Source organism: Egretta garzetta, unplaced genomic scaffold (assembly GCF_000687185.1).
Source record: "Egretta garzetta isolate BGI_Z169 unplaced genomic scaffold, ASM68718v1 scaffold148, whole genome shotgun sequence".
NCBI lineage: Eukaryota > Metazoa > Chordata > Aves > Pelecaniformes > Ardeidae > Egretta > Egretta garzetta.
The window spans coordinates 4,148,010-4,165,189 of record NW_009260669.1 but is presented as its reverse complement, the minus strand read 5'-3'; the positions used below and the strand labels follow the sequence as shown (position 1 = coordinate 4,165,189).

The following is a 17,180-nucleotide window of genomic DNA, read 5'->3' as shown; positions in this document are numbered from 1 at the left end:
CCGTAGCACAGGTTTCTGATAAGACACATATCGGAGGTGACGTTGTGGTTCTGGGTCTCTACAAGGCTTTAATCAGAGTTTTCACAATGGCACAGTTTGTTGTTGCAATTTGTCCCTCTCACGATAGAAACATCATGGTGTTTCTTAGGTGCAGGAATGAAACTCATCCAGTCAGGAAGTTTGTAGTCTCTCCTTTCCCAAACTTTTTCATGTCCTACCAACAACCAACAGCTTCCCCATTTTTTTCTGGTTGTCCACAGGGGAAGAAGATGGCTATTTGCACTGACAACATCACGGATGTTACTCTGAAGGACATGGTTGCAGAATCAGAAGATTTTTCCAACTTCGTGGGAGCTTTTGTCTGTCAGTCCACGATCATCCCGTCAGACAGCAAGGGTTTCCGAACAGCCCTGGCTCTGCAGTCCAACAGCCTTGCCGACAGGTTCTTAGGTACATGGTTTGCCTTCTGCGTATTGTTATCATGGACGTACTCTCATGTATTTAGGGCTGCACAGTAAAACCTTCTCAGCTCAGCAGTGCTGCATTACCTTGGGAGAAAAGCAAAGCGGCAGCCCAAGATTCAGCCCTGCTTTGTTCCTGAGCTGTGAAGCAGACGTGGACGGATGCCATTGCTTTTTGCTGCTGTTTCAGTAGAGCTGGTGGCTGGAAGAGAAGAGTAAGGGCTCCCCTATTATTTGTTTTCCATGCCCATATTACTCACTCTTCCCTGTGTTTGGTCTAGGGGGTCCCAAGGTGCATAGGATTTCAGCACAAAAATGTGGAGAATGTAATTAAAAAGCATTGGTTTTCTTTCATGTTTCCTACCCGCCTCACGCAGGGCAAGACCAATCACTGTAGTAGTCACATTAGTCCAAGTATTTCTGTCCATGCCAAGTCCCCACTTGGGCAATTTCAGAAGAAGAACCTGGTGCTGGGACATAATTAGGCGGGGAAGGAGGAGGCTTAGGGCAGCATGGGGCCGTGCACATCGTTAAGTCTTGCATTGCTCCAGCTCACAAGTTCCCAGAGTCTGAGGCCAGATTAGACAATGAAGTAATTTAGTCTGCTCACCTATCCATTACAGGCACTGAGTGTTTGTACTTTCTCCCCGGCTCTGAGCCCAGAAACTCATGTTTGACAAAAGCACGTCTTTGGAAGAGCATTCAACCTGGACTTTTAAGACTGCCAGAAATAAAAGCTTTGCCACAGTCATTGGTATTTTTTCCACTGGTCAAACACCATCTCTGTATTTTGTTTCAAAGCAGGCTTTTTCCTGTTTGAATTTGCCTGGTTTCAGTTTTCAGCTCTTGCTTCTTGTTATTCTTTCTCCATTTCACACCCACATTTTTCTCCTTGGAGAAATATTTTGTGTACTGGAATCACCACACCCTCCCCAGTCTGCTCTGCTGATAAACTAAGTAGACCAAGTTCTTCTAAGTGTCTTGCTATCATGTATTTCTCTCAGGCATCGGAATAATTTTTGAGGGTCTTTCTGCAGCCTCTGTAACTTGTTATTATATTTTCTTAAAGCATCCATCAGAATGGAATAGTGTTCTAGTATTTAATTCACTATAACAGCAATAAAAATCACTTACATAATTGCATTTACATGCAAGGATGGAATCCCCAAGTCCTTCTTTCTCCAGACTCATGGGATTTCATGATGGCTTCTTGGAACTGATGTCCACTCTAGATCTTTTTCAGAGTTACAGTTCCCAAGGGAAAATCTCTCTTCCTCAGGACTGGCCTCCATCCCTTGCTGCACTTGTCTGCACTAAAATAGGTTTAGTTTGATTGGGACCATCTTACCACGTGAACTAAGTTGCTCTGTGTTTTATTCTTGTTCCGCTTAATCTTCGTCTCATCTACACCCTTTACCAACAGTGATTGTATAGTTACTTGCAGATCCCTGATGGTAATCTTGCATTTTGGGACTCCAGTATCAATGCCTAGAGAAGCCTTGAGACATTCCACATTTGATGACAATTTCCCATAGCCAGATAATTTTATAATTAGTTGGTTAAATAATTTTTAATCCAGAGTGTGCACTTAATTGATATTACACTGCTAACTTTTTAATTAGAATCTCATGGGGTAATTAGTGAAATACTTGATAAATTTACATAATTTTCTTTAGCAACCAAATTCATCAGCACTCAGGGAATGAAATCATATTTGTTCAACAAGAGCTGTTCTCCATAGATTCCTGTTGACTGTCACTCATTTTGTATCTATCTGCTAACTGAAACCCATTTTCTGCTTACTGTTCCTGTTATTTTGCCTCATTGTGTTAGCCACATCGTAGTAATTTGGCTCACTATATCCCCTCCCCATCAGGCTTCTGACATTTTGCTATCATTAAAAGCTCTATTAAAGGTTACTCTTAGATATGGGTTTGCTAGTTTAAAAGTGTGCATGCCAAGTAGATGCCAATATCCCCTCCTGCCACTGAAGGAATGAGGTGTTTGGTCACTGTCTTGGAAAGCAAGGAGATAGTCCTGATTTTTTCCTAATATAGAACAGATATCAAGCTCATCTGCTGCTTTTTATTTATAACAATTGCTATATTATAAAATGCTTGAAGTTTGCCTTTCCTATCCACAGGATGTACTTTTATTTCTAGTACTTCTAAAAAAATCTCCAAACTTATAGTTTGTCTAATGCTGCCAAACACACGCTTTTCCCTGAAGTCTTTAGCATCCGTTATAATTTTTCTGTAACTCCTAACTTTTTATTTTGTTTGATTCTCTATTCCCCCTCCATTAAGCTTGTGACAATGTTTTTATTTGAATTGCTTTTTTACTGCTGTTCTGATCCAAGGTGGACTCTTAGTCAAAGCCATTGTCATTCTTGAGAGAGTCCTTGTGGCTTTTTAGCCATATAATTAATAACCTCTGAAGAATGACATTTTTTTTTCACACTTGATTTTGCTTCTAGTGTTCTTATTTTTGAGAAACTCTGAGATGCCATCTCTACAGTCCTGCATATTGGATGGGAATATTCTCTCATTGCCTCTGTTGAATGTAATAAGGTCCCTAGGAGCTATCATCTCCAGTCTAGCGAGTAACTGATCTCTGTCCATCATGTTGCAATCCAAATTTAAGTTACCCTGTGTTCGATGCAATGTCTTTGATGAGAGGAAGTAATCATCCTTGCTGATGTCAGCATATGTTCTCAGGGCAGAGGTCCCTGCACAATAACCTGAAATTCTTCTGCACATGCTCCTGATGGTTGCTGCAGCACAGATCATTTTCTTCTCTCTGTTGACATGATGCTCTGTAGCTATCCCTCACCTGAAGGCCCTCTTGAGCAATGTTACTGAGCCCATTGATCCATGTGCTTTCAGAGTCCCAGGCTCTGACTTGTCCTACACCAGGTAGTCACCTTTGTTATCTACTATATTTACCTACAAGGGTTATAATCAGACATGGATGTGTGAATCATCCTCCCAAATGTAATGCCAGGCAAGTCGAAGACAAGTCGAAGTCAAGTCAGAGTCTTAAGAATTCAGCTAGGCTGTCTCAACTGTTGCAAAAACAAGTGGAAATTTTTTCTTCAGTCTTTCCCATCTTCCCACCAGTTTCTGGCTGCTACCACTTTTTCTTGTTGTTCTAGCAATTTTTTTACCTCACTGGAAGGATGCAGCCTGTCCTATTTGTACAGCTCCCTCTTCTGAAATGTTGTAATGCAGCACCAGTATTTTCTGTCTTCCTTGGTTCGTGGGGTTGGAAGAATCTCTCAGATCTTTGGTTACTTTAATTTTCCTCTTTTTCAGCTCTTCTCCAAAATCCACGCAGACCTGTGTAACCTGTGTAACCTGTGTTGTTCTACACACCAGCCTGTCATTTGTTCCAAAATGTGCCATTGTCCTGGTTTCAGCTGGGATAGAGTTAATTTTCTCCCTAGTAGCTGGCATAGCGCTGTGTTTTGGATTTGGTATTAGAAGAATGTTGGTAAAACACTGGTGGTTTTAGTTGTTGCTGGGTAGCGCTTAGACTGGCCAAGGACTTCTCAGCTCTCAGCTCTGCCAGGGGCACAAGAAGCTGGGAGGGGGCACAGCCAGGACAGCTGACCCCAACTGGCCAAAGGGCTATTCCATACCACATGACGTCATGCTCAGCATATAAAGCTGAGGGAAGAAGAAGGAAGGGGGGGGAAGTTGGGAGTGATGGCGTTTGTCTTCTCAAGTCACCGTTACGCATGATGGAGCCCTGCTGTCCTGGGGATGGCTGAGCACCCGCCTGCCCATGGGAAGCAGGGAATGAATTCCTTTCTTTGTTTGCTTGTTTGTGTGGCTTTTGCTTTCCCTATCAAATAGTCTTTATCTCAACCCATGAGTTTCCTCACTTTTCCCCTTCCGATTCTCTCCCCCATCCCACTGTGGGGGAGTGAGCAAGTGGCTGAGTGGTGCTGAGTTGCCAGCTGGGGTTAAACCACGACAGCCGTCAAGGCTTGCCTCCAACTCCATAATCCTTCTGAACCTTGTCATTGCATCTTTCAGGTTTCTCCCACAGTACTGCAGATTGCTCAGGGTGTTAGGTGGTTACGATGTGTTAGGGTTATACATTCAAGGCATATGCTTTGAGCAGTTCATTGGATCAGATTTCTTCAGCAGTCCTTTCCCAACCTAAATTATTTTATGATTCTGTAATATCCCGTGATTGCTTTAAAGTCATATAAAAGAGTAATTTATACTGGTGTAGTTTTATTAATTTTGGGGTGTTTTATGTCTATGTGAGGAAATCAGACTGTTATGAGCTACATACAAATCCACAAAGTTTACTTAGAAGAAACCGTATAGTGTATAGTAATGCCCTTAAATGCTATTAAGTGAGACCCATACATTTCATATTGAGAAAATGTTGTATGTGAACCCCTCAGAAATCCATTCCTAGCTTCTCTCTTCTTTTTATTTTTTTATTTTTATTTTTTTTTTAATTTTAGGAGCTACTGTTGAAACAACACTGGAAAATATCAGCATCAAGACAGATACATTTCCTCCCTCTCCAAGCAAAATACCTGATGTGCATTTCTTTTACAAGTAGGTAAAATATACAATTTATTGGTACATCAAATTTCTTTATTTGTTGAAAGGAAACAAAAACTGTGAGGGCAGATCTTTAATCTGCCTTTAATCTTTATCACTTTAATCAGTATCTGGCTGGTATTGATTGGCCTGTTGAACAACATCTTATGAAATCAGCAAATGCTGTTTACTGAAATCTAAATTACACTTGATCTGTAGAGAGTGATACCAGAGCTTTTATTCGTCCAGGTGCCACTGCCAGTGTCTTGTTTGTTTCCATCATTTCTCACATATGGCTTCGATATATCCACTTCCCATTGCGTATTTTCTTTCACATTCATGTGTATTTACTTTGATGTTACAAAAATGAACTAATTGAGGTTAAAATTTATTGTTCCAACATGCACAGTTACTAGTGTGCTTTTCCTATTCTTCACTTTCCTCCATAAAAAATACCTCAGCTTGGTTAAGAATGAGCTCAAAGATCACCTCATTTAAGATGTCTACATTCTGGTGCCTTCATGTGAACCGAGTTTCTAAGCTTGGACTCCAAAGCCTGTGGGGCTATTCAGTTTATCTTAAGACCTGTATTTGTTGTACTGATTGGCTCTCTGGATTGTGTTGACTTTAGTGATAGATCTTAATTGGCTATAGCACTTTGGATATCAGCACTTTATGCATATGTGAATACTTAAATTACGTCTGATTCTGCAAACTGAACCCCACACCAGCAACCCTACTTGAGTGTATTATGAACTTGGATTACCATGTCTATCATGTTGTTGTTGTCTGTCATGTATAACAGTTGGACTTGATCTTACAGGTCTTTTCCAACCTAAACAATTCTGTGATTCTATGATTGGAATAAGGTCCGTTTTTTGAATCCCCTTTGCCTTGTGCTATTTCAGGACAGCGTGGTTCTCAGATTACTAGGCGAGGAGGCAGCCACCATAAACTCTCCAGCAGAGTAGCACACCAACCACAGCACCTGCGATTCTCTTATTTAATTGTTCTATTCTGTTTAGTGGGCAGGTTTATTCTTTGATTTGGCAGAATTCAAACTAGCTAGAAAAACAGAGTAGTTCCCTGAGTGGCATCCCAGAGCACTTTGAGATTTAAATGAAGTGGTGAAACCTACCCTGCTTCTGTTGCTCCTTTTTTTTCTTCCAGTTGACAAAGGCAAAAGCGCTGTGGTGAAAAGTATTTCTTTAGTACTGCAGTTGCATGAGTGGACAGAGACCTATGAAAGAGCAACATGTATTTACTGTAGTAGAAGGCTATTACATTTCTCCTCTTGTTTGACATTAGGTCTTCAACAGTGACAACCTCCTGTGAAAACGGCCGTGCAACTGTTGTGGCGATGAGATGCAACCCCAACAAACCAGACCAAGGAGAGCTTTCTGTGCCCAGGTATTTAAGTATTTGTATCCTAGTAGTGCCTAGGAGCCTTTCCTCCTCAGGCAACTTTACAAAACTCATTAGTAACTTTATTCAACAGCAATGAGGAGTGCCGTCTCCCTCATCAGCCACCCAGGAGGTCTCTCTCATTTCTCCTAGGTGAAGGACCTGTGTGTCCGTCTCCTCCCAGCAGACCAGCTGCTGTGTATTTAGGCTATGTGGTGAGAGAGGTTAGAGCTCAGGCACGTTGTTCCAAGCTTAAAGCCAAAAGCAAATGTAGTGATGTTTTCTTGTCTCCACTTCTTTATTTCAGATCCTTGTTTTGGTTTTTGGCCTCCTGATTAAAACTGCCCAGTCCGGGCTTTGAGAGGTAGTTTTTCTTCCTTGATCTACAGCAGTGGCTGTGAACAAAGTGATTTTTTTGAAAAAGAGCAACCTGTCCTAGGAATGATGAAATCTTCTATTGCAATGCTTATGTGAGCCCTGACTCTGTCTAGTTCAAGTTCTAGATGTATTTATTTATGTGTCTCATCACTCCAATTTCTGTCCTGGACCTCTTGTACCAGTTGTGTTTAATTTGCCTGACCTTTTTTTCCTTTCACTCTGATTCAAGTAACTTGAAAAACCTTCTTGTTTCTGAAGTACTGTTTATTCCTGCACCTGAAAACTTGCAGAGAAAAAACAATAAAATAATTAATTCTATTACTCTTCAGCAACACCCTGTAATTTTTTGGAAGTTTTTGTCAACTCTGATAACCCTCTTCTTTGATCGTCAAGGCCCACCTCAGTCTGGACATTACTGTAAATCTGCTGATTACCCCCTCACTGATCCTCCTTCCCAGAAGCTAAGTCCCATTCCCAGAAGCTAACGGCGTAAAAAGTGTGGGATCCTCTTTGATCCCTGTCCCTGTTGGGACAGGTGAATGATGCTCACCTGAATGAAGGCAGAGAGTCATCTACAGGTGATAGATGAGTGATTGGTGTTTGAATGCTTTTGGAGATGTTTCTTAGGGACCTGATATACTACAAATTACACTGGGCAACAATCTACCATCTATCAGCTGCTGTGTGAAAATCCTTCAGGTGTCCTAATGTTGTAGGTTAAGCATGTGAGCTGTGAGAACTCACCAGTCGTGGGGGAGGAGTAACCTACCTTGCTTTTAAAGGTGTGAGCATGGGCAGAAGCAGCACACAGCTGACATGGCGTAACTTATCTCAGTTCTTGTTGACTTCTTCCTACCCCCCTTTGATGAGCCCAGCAGTCAGACAGCTGTTTTCAAACAGTGAGGTATCTGATACATGTCAAATAATACTGCGTATAACTCCTTGATCCTCCAGACATGGTGTTTAGTATTATATGAAGTTGGAGTATGATATGAAAAAGGTTGAGGAGAAAGGTCTGTCAATGCTCTTGCCATTGCACTTTGAAAAAATGTTCTATAATCCAGAGAGGACAGTTGACAGTTACTCAAATCAGTATAAGTCAGAATGGGCTTTTAGGGCTGTGAATTTTTCAGTCCTTCAGATCAGGATAACAGATTTCCAGATGATCTAGAAAAAAACTCTTTAAATCCATTTTTCTGTATGGATATATTTTACATTTACATGATCTAGCTTCTTTCGTGGACTTTTGGCCACTGCTGCTGTTAGACCTGATGTAATTGTCAGTAACAAAAGCTGCATGAATGTCCTGCCATCGCCAGTACAACTTTCTTCTGCAGGCTGAATACAAAATAAGGTCATTAGTCTTTCTTAGACTAAGAGAAGCTGTTATCTCTTCATTAACTGGTGAACATCCTTCTAGTAATTAACCATGACAGGACAAGTCCATTCCATATGGATAAAATCACCCAGACATCATTAGAACAACAGCAGGAACCAGATAGCAGCACTCATGTGGAACAGCCACCCAGTGCAGGAGAACAGCAATAGAGGTGTATGCTGGGCTAGCCCGTGCTGGTGAAACGCTGGAGTAGTTCTGCTGGTCTCCAAGGCTTGCTTCATTCTCTTCTCTTCATCGTAGGTGCGTGAGTAGCACTCACGGCCAGGAACTGAACTGTTATTTTAGACCTTTGACAGCCCAACATCTGTTTTCACTTGTGAAAGCATTTTACAAACTGGGAAAAATTCTTCCCCCAGATTTTTCCATCTGCTGACTTGATGGATGTTTACGCATTTGTTGTACTTACCATTACCAATCTTCAGCAGCAGAATGCGGAGTGAGGATGCAAACCCCAGAGTGTTTCATAAGTGATAACTAAGCTTTGCTCTCCTCTTAGCTCATGCCCGGCGGGCACCTGTGATGGATGCACTTTCTACTTCGTATGGGAAAGTGCAGAAGCTTGCCCTCTCTGCACGGAGCAAGACTACCACGAGATTGAGGGAGCCTGCAAAAAAGGATTTCAGGTACAGGACCCATGTCTCCAAGTCAGATGGGCTCATTTGGGTATAACTTGGACTCAGCTGAAATTTGGTGTGCAAGTCGATATGTAAATGCAGGTAGACCTGGGAAATCTCAGTCCATGCTCTGAGCTGGCTGGGTGCAAGTCTTATTGGTGAGGTGCTGTGTTGAGACTCAGGGATATTTGTGCCAATGGCAGCCTAGTTCCTGGAGGAGAGCTGGCTTGTGCTCACCAGCTGTGTGGGTAGGAACATGAACTCTGTATGCATTCATAGATGCAGGCAAGTTATTTGTGGAAGATGGAGTGCCCAAAGGACTTCAGTCCTTTAATAGCCACAAACATCAGGGGCAGGCTAGGAAAGGATTCATCCTTCCTTCCTTGCAATTTTTTTGCTGCTGCCTTCTCTAGTCAAATATTAGGAAGTCCTTTCACAGGTTCAGAACTGCCCTGTTGATCGACAGCTCCAATTCAGGCACAACACATTCACAATCACTGTCCAACCCTTATTGTGCCAAGTGAAGAACAATTCAGAAGTAGAAATCCTTTTGCCACATCTGAACCTGCAAGTGCAATCAAGGGGACATATGAGTAGACAATATAATTCAACCTGAGTCTGAAAACCTGAAGTACACGTTTGGTTTGCTTTCACTGAAAAGTTGTCCAACCTGTCTACCTCAAAACAGCTTCTTTTCTTCAACTCTAAATAGTTCTCTCATTTCCTATAAGCAGCTCACTTCTTGGTGTTTTCTATTTTCCATGTGAAAGGAAACCTTGTATGTATGGAATGAGCCAAAGCATTGCATTAAAGGGGTTCCCTTGCCGGAAAAAAGGACCAGCACTTGTGAAACAGTGGACTTTTGGCTAAAAGTTGGAGCTGGTGTTGGTGCTTTCACAGCCGTTCTGCTCATAGCCTTGACCTGCTATTTTTGGAAGAAGAACCAGAAGTAAGTACTGCAAATTGTGTTCATATAAAGTATGCTAAGACCTTGATGTAGTGAACAGAAAGCCTTTCATGGGTCTGACCTTATGGCAATGTTGATGAGAAATACCATGTTGGATCAGTTCATTAATCCACCAACTTGAGGTTTCTTCTGCCAACAGTTGCTATTGAAAATGCTAGTGAAGAAAGTACAGGAAATGCACAGTGATTTTTATGGCATAATTTCACAACAGGAACTGCCTTTTTAACCCCCAAGAGTTTGAAGTTGACCTTAGGTCCTGAAACAACACCGCTTTCTCAAAGTCTGAAGACCAACAGGATATCTCTTTAGTCTAAGTAGTCCCTTTCAGCTTTGTTAAAATAATCATAGAATCATAGAATAGTTTGGGTCGGAAGGGGTGTTTAAAGGTCATCTAGTCCAACCCCTCTGCAATGAGCAGAGACATCTTCAACTAGATCAGGTTGCTCAAAGCCCTGTCCATCCTGACCCTGAATGTTTCCAGGGATCAGGCATCTACCACCTCTCTGGGAAACCCGTTCCAGTGTTTCACCACCCTCATTGTAAAGAATTTCTTCCTTATATCCAGTCTAAATCTACCCTGTTTTAGTTTAAAGCCATTACCCCTTGTCCTTTCGCAACGGGCCCTGCTAAAAAGTATCTCTCCGTCTTTCTTATAAGCCCCCTTTAAGTACTGAAAGGCCACAATCAGGTCTCCCTGCAGCCTTCTCTTCTCCAGGCTTAGCAACCCCAACTCTCAGCCTGTCCTCATTGGAGAGATGTCCCAGCCCTCTGACTATCTTTGTGGCTTCCTCTGGACCTGCTCCAACAGGTCCATGTCTTTCCTGTGTTGAGGGCCCCAGGGCTGGATGCAGTACTCCAGGTGAGGTCTCACCACAGCGGGATAGAGGGACAGACAGAATCCCCTCCCTCAACCTGCTGGCCACGCTTCTTTCAATGCAGCCCAGGGTACAGTTGGCTTTCTGGGCTGCAAGTGCACATTGTTGGCTCATGTCCAGCTTTTTGTCCACTAGTACCCCCAAGTCCTTCTCAGCAGGGCTGCTCTCAATCCTTTCTTCCCCCAGCCTGTATTGATGCTGGGGGCTGCCCCGACCTAGGTGCAGGACCTTGCACTTGGCCTTGTTGAACCTCATGAGGTTCACACAGGCTCACCTCTCCAGCTTGTCCAGGTCCTTCTGGATGACATCCTGTCCCTCAGGCGTGTCAACCGCACCACTCAGCTTGGTGTTGTCTGCAGACTTGCTGAGGTTGCACTCAATCCCACTGGCAATGTTACTATTGAAGATATTAAACAGTACTGGTCCCAATATGGACCCCTGAGGGACACCACTCATCTCTATCTGGACATCGAGCCGTTGACCAGTACCCTCTGGATGCGACCATCCAACCAATTCCTCATCCATCAAACAGTCCACCAATCAAATCCATATCTCTTCAATTTAGAGAGAAGGATATCATGGGGAACCATGTCAAAGACCTTACAGAAGTCCAGATAGGCAACATCCGTAGCCCTTCCCTTGCCCACTGATGTAGTCACTCCATTATAGAAGGCCACTAGGTCGGTCAGGCAGTATTTGCCCTTGGTGAAACCATGCTGGCTGTCTTGAATCACCTCCTTGTCCTCCATGTGCCTCAGCATAGCTTTCAGGAGGATCTGTTCCATGATCTTCCCAGGCACAGAGGTGAGGCTGACAGGTCGGTAGTTCCCAGGGTCCTCCTTTCTACCCTTTTTAAAAATGGGTGCAATATTTCCCCTTTTCCAGTCACCAGGGACTTCACCTGACTGCCATGACTTTTCAGATATCAAGGTTCTTGACCGTATATTGCTTAGGTCTATTTTGGCAGGGAATGTCTGGTACATACCCATAAGATCCCTGCTTTTCAGACTGAACATACTGACTGTTCCCCATCCCCATTGTCCTCTGCTTCCCAAATCTCATGCCATAAACATTAAAAATGTGATTCCACCTACATGGGATTTCATCGCCCTATAGCACACACAGCCTCACCAAACACAGTCTCCAGTATCATGGTCCCCACCTCTTGCTGCCTCCTGCTACACACTGTTACACATCTCTTCTCTGTCCCGTAGCCCCCTTGGACGTGATACAGGCAGAAGTCAGACCTCCTGTTGCCCCAGCCAGCACACAGGTCGCACTTCTTCATGCAGGAATCCTCTCGACCTACTTGTGGTCCTTTGGGAAAACATAGCTCTTTCATAAAGGATAGAAGTCTAATCTGGAGAGCAGGAGGTCGATGTATTGTTAATACTATTCTGATTACATGTTTTTAATGATTGAAAAATATCTGATTTCCAGTCAATACCTCATAAGTGACTATGTGGAAGGACTGCAGATAATTTAAATTACAAAAACCTTGAATATGGGACATTTGTAAAAACATCTCTGCCTGTCTGGCTTTATATCTGCAGGCTGGAGTATAAATATTCCAAATTAGTGATGACAGCAAACTCAAAAGAGTGTGAGCTGCCAGCTGCTGACAGCTGTGCTATAATGGAAGGAGAAGATAATGAAGAAGAAATAGTATATTCAAATAAGCAGTCACTGCTGGGGAAGCTCAAGTCCTTGGCAACGAAGGTGAGTAGTAATTACTACTGTTAATACTAAAAATAATTATCACCGTTATTTAATACTGGACGTGATGAGGCTGTGATGCTAATTTGCACGGTGCTTTGTGCAGCATCCCATGCATGCGTCACCCCATCCATAGCTGATCTGCTGAAATCTACGTATGGATAATGATAAGAAATGTCATTGGATGACATTTTCCTTTTCAGACAGTTTTGCTGAAGAAGGTTGTTCCAAAATAAGAAGGTTTCTTAAAAGATTACAATAGTTTTTTTTTTTAAAGTCCCTCTCTTGTTTCTCATCCAAATAATATTTCAGAATGTTGAATGTTAAGATTTTTTTAATGTATTCATTTTTTCCTATCTGTGATTAAGTGCAATGTAATTAAAACCTGTGTGCCTCTTTTTTTGTCCCTTATTTTTTTCTTCTCTTTGTTCTTTTACTTTTTCTATTAGACTGCTGTCCTCTTTCCACACTACCTGCTCCCCAGATCGCCCTCCTAGGAGATGTTACCATTACATAGCTAATATGCAGAACTTCCCCTTGACCCCAGCCTGACTATTTGTCTTGCAGAATCAATATTGTTCCTTGTGGAAAGGGGCAAAAATTCAATATTCATTCTTAATTCAATATTAAGAATATTAAAAATGTAAATAAAATCAAATCCCATCAAATTTTGTGGGGGTGTTGCAAAAATGGACGTTGATTCCATTTTAAGTCCTATAGGGATTGACTTTGAAATACTAATGATATTTTTTTGCCCGTGAAATGGCTTGGCTGGCTGTGGCTGAGCGTAATGACCAGTGCTGCTGGTGAGGGTCATGTTCTGCTGTACGCCTGGTAACTGTAAAAGCTTTGCTGGCTCCATTTGCAGCACCAACCACTGGTTCCTTCCTGATTAGAAGTAGAGAGACGAGAGCATGGGAGAAGTGGGTTTTTTTCCTCTTTAAAGTGAGCTTTAGTACTTTAGTATTCAGACCACTTGAATGCCTATTTGGACTCAAAAAGAGTTTTTTAAAGTCCCTATATCCATTGTAGCAGGCTCCCTGAGTATTCTCTCCCTTTTAAACAAGCCTGTCAGATGTTTCTAAGCTGGTTCTTTTTTTCCTGCTAGATAATCATAGCTGGCAAACTCAGCTTCCAGTACCTCATTAGCTTACTGAAATCTGTGTCCTGTATCCCTGCAGATAGCTGGAATTTAATATATATTTCTCCAAAACAAATGTTATAGGCATCGGTTTTCATTTATGCAAAAGATGAGGAAATTCATCTCCTGCTGCATATGCATGTAAGATTCGGAAAAAATGTATGGAGGAAAACAGGGGAGAAAAAGAGGAGAAATGTAAACTGGGGAATAAAGAAAAATCTCAAGTATCCTAACTATATGTTCAAGCTTCAGGCAATGGCATTTCTATGAAGCAAAACATCTCGTGAAGCTATTAGTGGTTTTGAGTACCCAAGGAATTCAGGGCTAGACCTGTAATACAGAAAGAAGGTGCTGTTATTTTTAATGAGAGTATAGAAGTTATAGAACTATGGAACTGCTTCAGATTGGAGGCTGTTCTAGTTCCAGCTGTTGTCTCCAGCGTACCAATGCCAGGTCCTGCAGAACAAGAAGTGCACACTCTGCAGTAGGCTAGCACAGGGCAATTTTCTCCCCGGCTCGTTCTCACGTCTGCACTAGGCTGTCCTGATCTGAGGGAGATGGCTTTAAAGACCAGATCACGAGGTTAGTTTAACATAGTTTCCAAACTGTTTGCGTGCATCAACAAGTATAAAAGGTAGGTACATGAAGCAAGAACCAGCATTTTCTACTACGTACTTTTATTAGGGCTCCTTCATTCATTGCTTGTGCGTGGACCATTGGGTTGTTCACACACGCAGTAAAACGCGTACGTCCACACTTCTCACCCTGATGCCTGCTGGCCAGATGGCCTAGGCTGTCATCCGGCCTAAAAACCAGAAAGAAAACTCAACCTTCTAGCCCTGATTTTTAAGATGGCAGAGGATTTGTAGACTCTTTTTGTCCTGTGGGTCTCCCAGAGGAGGAGTTGGGATGGGAATCCAGGAGTGAGGCAGCGGTGTTCACATTCACAGACTTTGCTCCAAATGTTTTATTTGTTGTAGGAAACACATTAATAAGTAATAATAACCATAGATATGGTTACTTCACAATTCACCAGCTCTGAGTACCTATCCTATTCTATGAGTATGAAATGCAAACTGTCCCTGTACCCTCTAAAGTAAGTATCATGAACAATATCTATTGCATAACTTTATTGATTTTGCAAATTTTTATAGAATTAGTCGTGTTATTAAATAATAAAGGGTAAAACTGTGCACCTAATGACTGTGGTAGAAATAAAGTGAAGTCTTTGGCAAAGGCTGCTCTGGAGATATTAAGAGAAGAAGTGACTGTAGTAACTGTTGGACTGAATTTGAGGAATCCCAGTTGATAGGAACCTGTCTTTTCTGTTGCAGGAAAAGGAAGATCATTTTGAATCTGTTCAGCTGAAATCCTCAAGGTCCCAGAATATATGAAGAATTAATGCTGCCTTCAAAGAAACAAACCTAATTTCTATTTTTACAGGACCATATTTTAAACATATTCTGGCACACATTGTAGTGGTGATCTTGGTGAGAAATGCTTGGCCATTTAGGAGAAAAGAAGACAGAAAGCAAACCAGAAAATTGGATTGCCTTACCGTGTGATTGAGTACCTTGCCAAAAAAAGAAAGCAGGCGCTTGGATTCCATACCGGGAATGAAATTCAACTCAGGAAGAGATATACATACTGCAAATAACATGAATTTTTTGCATTGACCTGGACATCGCTCAGGCATGCCATATGATTTATAGGTACCTTTCATTTCCTATCACTCCTTCTACGCATATTCATAAGAAATGATTTTCAGAGAGGCCTGAAACCTCCTGCAAAGTTTGTGTATTGTCCTTCAGTAGCATAACTGTGAGTCTCTCTCAAAATCAAAATTGTGAATGGTACTCGGAATGAGCCTCAGGTGAGTTTTGAACTTTGGAAAATCCTTTTGATTTTAATGCTTTGAAGCACTGGATGGTCTGTGTTGGCCTCTAATACAAGAGGCATGGTGTTGCACCTGCAAGTTGAACCCATTCTGATGCCTAAGTCATGGCCATCAGGGTTGGGGTAAAACCTGGTGCTATTAAATTTAAATGTGTTAACTGCTGTTGTATGAATTGTAGGTCTGGGCCCATGAGTTTATAGGCGGTAGCAGGCTCAAACTCTATAAGGAGAAGGAAAGCGATACCTACAGTGCAGGTTGCACTTGTCCCTCTCTGTGGAAGCTTGTCCTTTCCAGAGAGGTCGTTGGCAGTTTCAGTACCCTCCCTTGGGCTGCCTTTATGTCACCTTTCCCTGGGTTGCAAACCAACAAAGCCTGAACTCTAGAAGTAAAGCAAGAATCTCTTACTTCTGGAAATCAGGGATCAGCTTTGTCAGTTGGGAGGCTTATTAGAAATACTTGGCCACCTTTATTCCTGGACCCACGCAAGGAAGGAGGACGGATGCCCAGCAGAGCTGAGCGTGGCTTACGTACTTGCGCAGCTCAACGTCTAAATGCTTTCTGCTGTCAGTGCAAGTACCTGCTTTGGAAGAAGGGCACAAAATGGTGCCTCGAAAACCAGAGGCTAGGTGGACTTTTTCATAAAATCAGCCACATTATAAGCATGTGATCTTCATAATATCCACTGTAGTAATTTCCTGAAATTCCCATTGAGGTTGAACTCAAAGGAATCTGAAACTTAGGCAAAAAATATTTGAGTAAAATTATGCAAGACTTGTATAGAGCCAGGAGAAAATGAGGAACGATTCTTGTATTGACCTCTGGTCAGTCTCATATTTCCATTATAGCAGAATTATGTGAATCGTGGAATGCATCAAAACCAGAAAAGACACATGGGCAGAAACGGTCTTTTTACTATAAGGAATATAGATTTTTGATTTTATATGACTGAGCTAAAAAGCTAAAAGAGGGCCCACTTTTAAGTAAATTTTAAATTAAACTGAATTTTCTGCACTCTAAATATTTTATTATACTATAGATGTGGACAACAATTTTATGAAGTTTAGATTATTTTTTTTTCTTTAGGGAAAATTCAGCTCGGTTATTTTATATCTCCAGTCAAAGAACACAGGCTTTACTCTTTTGATGGGAGATACTTCAGGCATCTTTAACTGGTGTACATTTTTTGTTGTTCTTGAAAAGGCACTTCACTTTCCCAACAAAGATTTTTATGGGGTATTGCTGAATGTATATTAAATACACATTCCTTTTTGTATATTTTGTACCATTGCACACTTATTGTACATTGTATTTGTTGTCATGATGTCATTTATATATGGTTGTCAAAGATGATATGCTCACAGAGTAAATGGTTATGGCTTTGGGATTTCACTTCTTGGATCTTTTATGAAGAGGGTTTTTATGTTGTTGATTTTTATTCAACTAGTGTGCTGTAGCATCAAAGATATATATCTGATGGGCATTCATAAAATAAAGTGAAAATATATTTGAAATTTTGAGCTTGAGATGTTTAGTGGAACTACAGCCTTTCCTGAACACTGCAGGTCTGCAGTGTTGGCTAGAGCTTTTCACTGCCATCAAATTACATCTGTCTGCATCTCCTTTGATTTTTTCCCTTCTCTCTCCATATGTTGTCCAAGCCATAATTACAATTCATTCTCCAGAACATCTTTCTTCTTTCATCGCTAGACCCATATCTCTATAATGTCAAAATGCCTTAATTTTTATGAACTATATTTAATTTG

The 17,180-nt window shown here is 41.7% G+C and overlaps 1 protein-coding gene across 1 annotated transcript in view; it reads left to right on the top strand.

The window, feature by feature from the left end:
• The window catches only part of ELAPOR2 (endosome-lysosome associated apoptosis and autophagy regulator family member 2), a 51,095-nt gene extending 36,181 nt beyond the window's left edge, over nt 1-14,914 (top strand). Inside the window, exons 15-21 of the mRNA XM_009645665.2 lie at nt 261-450; nt 4,945-5,041; nt 6,335-6,436; nt 8,704-8,830; nt 9,592-9,770; nt 12,217-12,382; nt 14,855-14,914. Coding sequence (XP_009643960.1) covers nt 261-450; nt 4,945-5,041; nt 6,335-6,436; nt 8,704-8,830; nt 9,592-9,770; nt 12,217-12,382; nt 14,855-14,914 — 921 coding nt within the window. The remainder of the gene's footprint in view (nt 1-260; nt 451-4,944; nt 5,042-6,334; nt 6,437-8,703; nt 8,831-9,591; nt 9,771-12,216; nt 12,383-14,854) is intronic.
• The last annotated feature ends 2,266 nt before the right edge of the window (nt 14,915-17,180 follow it).